The following is a 9,682-nucleotide window of genomic DNA, read 5'->3' as shown; positions in this document are numbered from 1 at the left end:
TGGAAAGTTTAAAACAGAGAGAATTCTGTTTTTTAACAATTATGGAGTTCCTCTAACAATAACCAAAACTGAAAATTTTAGTAAAGGTTATAACCAATGAGTAGACAAGCATACTGATAGATATCTAGTTGCTCAGCATTTACAGATTCACTTGTGGTAATAAACTATGTACCATTAAGATACTAGTGCTCATAGAATTCATTATACCCAATTCCCTTACCAAATGAATTTTAATTAAGAAATAACAAATTCTTCTCAAATCAAATCGAAGGTTAATCTGGTTCCATAAAAGTTGAAAGAAAATATTCCACCAAAAGATGAAGCAATGAGTCTGGCAGTTTTACAATTTGGTGTCAAAAATATTCTGCAACTGCTAAGAGCAGTTGGTAATAGTTTACTACCCCATACATTTCCAGTTGTCCTACTTACCGTTACTTTACTGCATGTGTAGAAAGGGAATGTGAATCCCCACCTGACTTTTAGCTATCACAATGATGAATCTTTCAAATACTCATACACCTCTCTGTCAGCATGGGCAAATCAAATACTATACCACAGATGTCATGACCCAGCTAACCAAATTTTGGAGCGCAGGAATATAAGTCAATTTATATTACAGGCTCTCAAGAGAATGAAAGGCAAGGTGAGCAATCAATCTCAGTTGGATTTAAACTTGGGGCCAAATAGAGACAAAGCTTTAATATTGTTTTTAAATTTTGGCACAAGGCCAATTTCATGGGAAGGAGCTAAGTAAATTACATCAACCCTAGTGCTCAGTTGGTATTTATTTCATCAACCCCAAATTAAGAAAGACAAAAGTCAATCTTGCTAGCATTTGAACTCTGAGCATAAAAACAGACAAAATGCTGATAAACATTTTGTCCAGCATGCTAATGATTCTGCCAGCTCACTAACTTACAATGTTCTAATACTGATTTCAAATTTTGGCACAAAGCCAGCAATTTCAAGGGAGGAATAAGTTGATTACATCAACCCCATTATTCAACTGGTACTTATTTTATTGACCCTGAAAGGATAAAAGGCAAATTTTGACCTTGGTAGAAATTGAACTCAGAACGTCAAGACAGATGAAATGCTACGAAGCATTTTGCCTGGCATGTTAATGATTCTGCCAGCTCACTGCCTTCCAATGCTCTAATATTGCAACGCATTTAATGTAATATTCTACAAGTCCATACATTACTGTAACACATTAATTGGTGAATAATCAAGAAATAGATATTGTGAATCAGACAAAGGTAAATGTAATGAGCAACAAAATATTAAAACAAAAAAAAAAAGGATTCCCAGTTCCAAGTTAAAACTGAAGGATAACAGATAAGTAAGGCATACAATTATGATGTGAATATGCTTTCAAGGACAGTAACAATGATTGAAAGCAAGAATGGAGTCAAATAGTTGTTAGCCATTGCTCAGATCCACTGAAATCACTGTTAAAACAAAGATAGTATACTTGATAACATGATGGTGATGGTAACAAGAATTTAGCATTTTGGCCATAGACACAGAGTTATTAACAGAACATGAACCATTGACCTTTAAGCCAATAGGTCTGACGTGCAACAGACTAAGGGAGAGGATGGGGTACCTAAATTATCTGTCTAGATTACTGGTTAATGTTGAGGTGTTATAGTTAGGTTGCCATTCTTTCCCTATCTCTCTCTCCCATCACTCAGTATATCCCAATTACTATTATCAATTCACTGGAAGCTAATTTACACCTTTTTACTTTCTCTACACAGTAAGTTTCCCCCCACCCCACATCCATCATGGTTCAGTTACAGGGCATCTATTGTCTACCTTCCCTTCCCACCAGTTAGTATTAATATCTCAACTCCTCTCATACCTATTCGTCAGTAAATGCCTCCTCTCTGCCTCTTTCTACCATTCACTGGGTTTCTTACTCTTCCTTCCTTTTTTCACTTTACTCTCTTCTCTCACTCTCTCTCTCTCTCTCCCACTTCCTCCTAATAAGATTGGTCTATCCCACCTTTACAGAAAAGCCTGACATTTGATCCCAAGCAATTTATTTTCTTAAAATTGAAGGTCAGGTCAAATGGCAGCTTTAAAACAACATCAACTTCCACATAACTAATCGTCTTATCTCTGTTGCTCTCATGTACATTGTCTCCCTACGTGGTGAGTGGTGACATTGTGTGGTTATGTGAGAGGCAGGTTGAAAATAATTAAGATAGGCAGACAGTTCAATAACTAAACATCAGACTTAGAGACTTTGCGACTAGGCAGACCTTTAGACAAGTGCACAGCTAGACAGGTACTAGATTGTGTGGATAGATGAATTATTAACTGGAGCTATTAACATGCAGACTTGCTAATTGTCATACTTCACTGCTCAGTGTCAGATTATTGAAGAGGAAAGAGAGTGTAACTCTCTAGTCTCAAGGGAAAACAAAAATGCAGTTAATAGCTTTTTCCTAACTTAGGTACATCATTTAATCACTGTATTACATGCTAGCATGGGTTGGAACGAAGGCCAGCAATTTTGAGGGGAGGGTATCAATCAATTACATCAATCCTAACACTTGACTGATACTTTATTTCAACTGCAAAAAAATAGAAGCTAAAACTGACCTCAGAAAGATTCGAGCTCAGAGCATTAAAGATTGGAGCATATTTGACAAGGCATTTTTACCCCTGATACTAATAATTCTGTGAATCTTTCACCCTCTTAATATATTATTGTAGCTGTTATTGCTTTGTTTCATTGATGTTTGTGATATTTTCAGTAATTATTTTTTTGTACCTTATGGGGGTTTTTTTATGAAATGATGATGGTAATTTAGGGGGAAAAGATTCAATAGAAAAGCCACAACTGGACGAAGCCCCCATGTGGCTGCGCAACCTCCAAAAAATATCAGTTAAATTTATCTCAAAAGTAAGTCACATTAAACAAACTAATCCTTGATCTACAAAAAGACAAGACAGTCATTGCTAGAATACCTTTGATCATGGATCTAATTTATTATGATTAACATGGGCTTAAACTAAAAAACTATTAATTATATCATCAGCAAGAGATTTGGAATAGATAAGTAGGTTGTTGAGATGTTCTTGCTTTTACCAAAAGCCTTAATCTCATAATAGGTTTTGCCCAAAGAATAAAACTGCATTTCTATTTTGAACTTTCTGGTAATTTGTTCTATTGCTTTATCACATGGGAATTAAATAATAGATGCAAAAATGAGACCTTGTTTTAGTGGCTTAACCTGGAGCAAATAAAGGTGAAATTAACAAACAAGCCTAGGAAGAAGAGGAAAAACATTCTCTCCATCAGAAGCATTTTGGTAATAAGAGAAAATGGGAATTCTTCATAATGCTCCTTTTAATTTTACGTCTATGGATAAGATGAAGCAGGGCCATAAGCTTTCCTTGGCCATCAAGAATGGATAGGAGGGGAAAGGAGCAGAAACCACAACTTATCAGACAATAAATCAATAGGTTTCAACACAGTTTCTTCTACCCAAGTTAATTTACATTAAGCTGAAGATGTGATAGAAGATATCTGCTCAGGATGCAGATATCAAGTGACCATGAGGCAAACATAAACCACATAGTCATGCTGGCACCTACAAGAGATATAAAGGAGCTAACTCACCCACACATTGTCACATTTAAAAAAAAAACAAGCCAACAGAATTGTTTTGTGATGTTACTGAAAAACATGCTATAACAGTCCCAACTTTGATTTTCATACAACAATAAACATCCAGGCAGTAAGTCAGTTGGTACTTTCATCATTAAATCAACAACACCTCTTCAATAAAATACAATTCTCTTCTGTTGTTGGAAGATGATTTTCTTACCCAGTTATAATCATATTATGACAACAGTTATTAATAGCAATTATAAAAATAGCAGTTTATGATAATGAAAATAAAATTCTTAAAAATGATATTCCATGAATTCTTTTGAGGAGGGTGGTTGCTTTTTTTTATTTTTACTTTTTATTTTTACTTTTTTTTCTTTTTCTTTTTTAACTTTTACTTTTTTGTTAAGGCACAAAATTTTGTTGACAATCCAAATGCAATGAAAAAATATGCAAGAAGCTAAAATATATAATTTATTAATAATAAAAAATATAATAATTAAAACAATACTAACGATACCAAAAATATCTTAAACATTGGCAAAAGGCTGTAACTTCCAAGAGCAGAAACAGCTGATTAAATTGACCTCAATATTTAACTGGTACATATTTTATTGAATTTGGAAGGTTGAAAGGAAGCTTAGATTTTTAACTCAGTAAGTAAGGGGCAATAACAAAATTTAACAAAGCATTTTGTTCAATGCTTTAGTAATACTCACAATCTAATGCCCTTATAACAACAAAAATAATGGCAGTCACACTAATAATAATAATAATAATAATAATAATAATAATCCTTTCTACTATAGGCACAAGGCCTGAAATTTTGGGGGAGGGCACTAGTCAATTACATCAACCCCAGTACTCAACTGGTACTCATTTTATCGACCCCAAACAGATGAAAGGCAAAGTTGACCTCAGCAGAATTTGAACTCAGAATGTAGCAGCAGATGTAAAACCACTAAGCATTTTGCCCATTGTGCTAATGGTTCTGCCAGCTCAGTGCCTCAATAATAATAATCATAATTATAATCATAATAATTATTATTATTATTTCAAACTTTTGCCATAAGGACAGCTTGAGGGAGGTGAGGATAAGTTGATTACATTGACCCAAGTGTGCAACTGGTACTTATTTTATCGACCCTGAAAGGATGAAGGGCAAAGTCAACCTTGGTGGAATTTGAACTCAGAACATTGTGGCGGGCGAAATACCACTAAGAATTTCATCCAGATTGCTAACTAGTGCTCACTGCCATAATAATAATAATAATAATAATAATAATAATCCTTTCTATTATAGGCACAAAGCCTGAAATTTTTGGTGAGGGTGGTGTTAGTTGATTACATCAACCCCAGTGCTCAACTGATACTTATTTCACTGACCTCAAAAGGATGAAAGGCAAAGTCAGCATCATTTGAACTCAGAACATAAACAAAATGCTTATTGGCATTTTGTATGGTGTGCTAATGATTCTGCCAGCTCGCCACTCTTTGTAACCTTAATAATAATAATAATAATAATAATAATAATAATAATAATAATAATAATAATAATGATAATAAAATTTTTTCCATCAGTAATAATGATTTCTAACTTAGGTACAAAACTCTTTTGTGGAGAAAGAATGACTGGTTCTTATTTCGTCAGCTATCTAGAATGTGAAAGATGAAGTCAGAATTGGCAAGATTTGAAGAAGTCAGAATGTTAAGGAGATGTAGCTCAATACTGGAATGTATTTTGCCTGGTGTTCTGGTATTGCCTGTCATCTACCACCCTTATCATAGCAAGAATAAACATAACATTAATAATACTAATTCTTTCTAGAATAAGTACAAGGCCTAAAATTTTGGGAACAGAGAGGGATGCTAGCCAATTATATCAACACCGAAAGGATGAAAGGCAAAGTCAACCACAACAGAATTTGAACTCAGAAGATGAAGATAGATGAAATGCCACAAAATATTTTGATCAGCACACAAGAAATTCTGCTACCTTGCTTATATAATAATCCTTTCTACTATAGGCACAAAACCTGAAATTTGCGGGGAGAGAACTAGTTGATTACATCAACTCCAGTTCTACATCAACTCCAGTTCTACATCAACTCCAGTTCTACATCAACTCCAGTTCTACATCAACTCCAGTTCTACATCAACTCCAGTTCTACATCAACTCCAGTTCTACATCAACTCCAGTTCTACATCAACTCCAGTTCTACATCAACTCCAGTTCTACATCAACTCCAGTTCTATATAAAGAGATGAGGAATTATGTACATTATTTACATTATTTACAATTAACGGATATTTGTCCTCATCTTATTTGTCGTTAACACAAACAAGATGAGGATAAATATCCATTAATTGTAAATAATGTATCAACTCCAGTGCGTAACTGGTACTTATTTCATCAATTCTGAAAGGATGAAAGGCTACGTTGACCTCAGCAGAATTTAAACTCAGAATGTAAAGACAGACGAAATGCTGCTAAGCATCTTGCTCAGCATGCTAACAATTCTGCCCATGCTACCATAATAATAATAATAATAATAATTGTTTCTAATATATAAAACAAGGTCTGAAATTTTGAGAGAAGAGATATAGTTGAATAAATCGAACCTCATTATTTGACTGATACTTATTCTATTTACAAAAGCTAAAGGCAACACCTGTAGGATTTTGAACCCAGAAAGTAACAGAGCAAACAAAATACTGCAAGGCATTTTTTCTGACTCCCACAATTCTACCAATCTGCCATCCTAATGTAATAGTAATAATAACACTACTAAAAAAAAAAAAATAATAATAATAATAATAATAATAATAATAATAATATCAATAATATCTTTAGAATTAACAAGGATCTAAATTAGGGTCTGGATAATCATGATAAAGAATGTTAATGAGAACAGCGATCATGGTGAATATTACATAAATGACAGCAGTAACCAGTCCAAGAGTCCGTTCCCATGGTAACTCATTGATGTTCTTCATAACTGGAACTCCTAATAACAGACCTGTGGAGAAAAAAAAACAAGAAGGATGTAAATAGTAACATTGTATTTATCAGAATATCAGTTCCCAACAATAGGATCAGAATCTCTGGCCCAGTTGCAATTTGTGGTTGTAACCATTAAGCTTATAATATTTAAGTTATCAATTTGCAAATAAATACCGCCCCAGGAAGGAGACCATCATTTTGATCAAAGTTGAAGAAAATTCTTGTTCACGGGAACATCAACTACTATGTCCATTTTCCACAGACTCAGACTGAGAGCAGACTGGATCTTGCCAAATAATTCAAATTCCCAGAGCACATCATACAAATGAAACTCCACTGTGACATAGTTATCTTTGCAAATTCTGCTGAATAGGTGACCATGTGTGAACTGATTGTGCTCTGAGAAGAAGACATGGAGGCAACTCATGAAAGAATTCTTGCCAGATATCAAGAGCTGGTATAGCTTTGTATAGTATCGCTAGTATAACTATACACAAAAATAACCAGAAAGAAGAGTGTGTCAGTGTATTGTTTATTTCGCTTCATTCAGCTACATACTGTGAGGGCAAATATGATTGGCCATCTGAAGTCTCAGACACCTCTCCCACCTAACTGGAAGTCCCTTCTCTACAGACCAACTCACTAGCTAGCCTGCAGTGATGTTCCTGTCTACAGTTCATCTGTTATCAGGAACATCACTGATGACGCATCCTAGTGAATCCATGAGATGTATCTTGAAACTATATATTACAAAAATTATTCAAGTTTCAATAATTCTACAACAACCACCAGACATTATAATTTCTTGCATGCAGTAATTTTGTTCAAACATCAAGAATTCTTAGGCCTGGCCCAGTCATCCAACATTGTATATAATATGACTGAAGAAAAACATCTCAGTTAGGTCTTATATAATATAGTGAGTTCAAAACCGTTTATTAACTGAGATTACCATCATCCGCATCATTGTTTATCATCGTTTTACAGCATCTTTCATTAGATGGTTTGACAGGAAGCAATGTGATATGTACTGCACATGACTTCTATGGCTAGATATCCTTCCAAATGCAAACCACTTTACAGGACGTATTGATACTATCTTTTTGTTGGTGGTGGGGAATCACCAGCCCTAGTGAGGTCACCATGCAGCTAACAAGTGATTTTACAGTAAAGTGACTGCAAACAGAATCAGGTGGTGACTGCCCATGACATCCTCCACATCCCTAAGAGCAGCCTTCAATAAAACCATTAGAAAGTCATATGATGCAAGACTTATTCCACTCTTTTGTGTCCTGAATTCTTAGGTGGAAAACTTAATCCACCGCCCAGTTTCAGCAGCGATTAAGACATCATACTCACAATCATATCATCATCATCATCATTTGATGTCTGCTTTCCATGCTGGCATGAGTTGGACAGTTTGACAAGAGCTGGCCAGCCAGGGAGTTATCCAGACTCCAATTGTCTGTTGTGACATGGTTTCTATGGCTAGATGCCCTTCCTAACACCAACCACATTACAGAGTGTGCTGGGTACTTTTTACATGCCACTGGCACAGGTGTGCTTATGTAGCACAAGCACAAGTGCATTTTATGTGGCACCACCACCTGTAAAGAACAAACCTGTATGTATGGATGACAGTTGTCTTTCTTATCTCGGCACGTCTTCTCAAGCACAATAAATCGCCACAACTCCCAGTTCTTTGTCATTTCCTCGGTGAGGCTCAGCAGTTGAGGACCCTTTCTCATCACTTTATCCCATAGCTTCAATTCCAAGATTGTTCATAGCATTGTGTTCACAAAGACAAAACACTTGATTTCATGCTGCTCCAGTTCACTCAGTTGTAAAGGAGTTCCACCAATAGCTGAGAAGTTAGCCCTGTGACAGACCAACGTCCCTCTCAGTGGGGAAGTGCTGTAGTCTCATTTACTTATATGTCATGAAACCTGGGTAAAGATCTGGCCTTGTGAGTCCTAGATTTCTGACAGAAAATCCCATTTCCACATTACCATCTGGTCATTGATTGTTAGCAGACTATACTTTGTTGCAAACATGTGGGCCAGATCTCTGATTTGAGAATAACTTCATTTCTGCCAAAGAGTCATAGGCATGACAGTACTTTACCTGAAAAAGCAGTAAAACTAAATCCTACTCACCAGCAAGCATACCACCAATATGAGCAGAAATACCCACTTTAGTTCCTCCAGTAGTGGTATATCTTCTGTAGATGGCACTACCAGTATCAGTAAACACTGAAAATAAGAATAGCAGACTTTAGAATACAGTAAACTTTTGTATAGATCTCTCTCTCTCTCTCTCTCTCTCTCTCTCTCTCATAGTAAAAAAAAAAGTAAAATTCCTTCCTGAGTCATTATAGACTCATAGGCCCAGTTTCCAGGTTTCCATGGTGTGTATATTCCCCACCTGGATGAGATGCTAGTCTGTCACAAGAATACTCACTTTTACAAGCTGAGTGGAAATGAAGTGTTTTGCTCAAGAACACAACACGTCACCCAGTACAGGAATCAAAACCACAATTGTACAATCATGAGTCCAACATTCTAACCACTAAGCCACACACCTCCACTTTTATCTCTTATATATACTTAGTTACATCCATTTTCCAGTTCCAATATGCATATACAAAAAGTCATCTTCAAAATATATTTTTCCATGATGTTGGCTGTGAAACGATCATAATTTTGTGGGTATCAACTGGCGAAATAAATTGTTGTTGTTGGCACTCCGTCGCTTACGACGTCGAGGGTTCCAGTTGATCCGATCAACAGAACAGCCTGCTTGTGAAATTAACATGCAAGTGGCTGAGCACTCCACAGACACGTGTACCCTTAATGTAAATCTCGGGGATATTCAGCGTGACACAGTGTGACAAGGCTGACCCTTTGAATTACAGGCTCAATAGAAACAAGAAGTAAGAGTGAGAGAAAGTTGTGGTGAAAGAGTACAGCAGGGTTCGCCACCATCCCCTGCCAGAGCCTTGTGGAGCTTCTGGTGTTTTCGCTCAATAAACACTCACAACGCCCGGTCTG

General features: G+C 36.0%; 1 protein-coding gene across 1 annotated transcript in view; it reads right to left on the bottom strand.

Annotated features, from left to right (window-relative positions):
• Positions 1 to 392: 392 nt before the first annotated feature.
• The window catches only part of LOC106881256 (rhomboid-related protein 2), a 113,575-nt gene continuing 104,285 nt past the window's right edge, over positions 393 to 9,682 (bottom strand). Inside the window, exons 9-10 of the mRNA XM_052968234.1 lie at positions 8,789 to 8,884; positions 393 to 6,648 (exon numbers count right to left, since the gene is read on the bottom strand). Coding sequence (XP_052824194.1) covers positions 6,485 to 6,648; positions 8,789 to 8,884 — 260 coding nt within the window. The 3' untranslated portion in view covers positions 393 to 6,484. The remainder of the gene's footprint in view (positions 6,649 to 8,788; positions 8,885 to 9,682) is intronic.

The sequence above is a fragment of the Octopus bimaculoides genome, chromosome 1, assembly GCF_001194135.2.
Source record: "Octopus bimaculoides isolate UCB-OBI-ISO-001 chromosome 1, ASM119413v2, whole genome shotgun sequence".
NCBI classification, from domain to species: Eukaryota; Metazoa; Mollusca; class Cephalopoda; order Octopoda; family Octopodidae; genus Octopus; species Octopus bimaculoides.
Note: the sequence above shows the minus strand (reverse complement) of the source record. Positions and strands in the feature narration are given on the sequence as shown.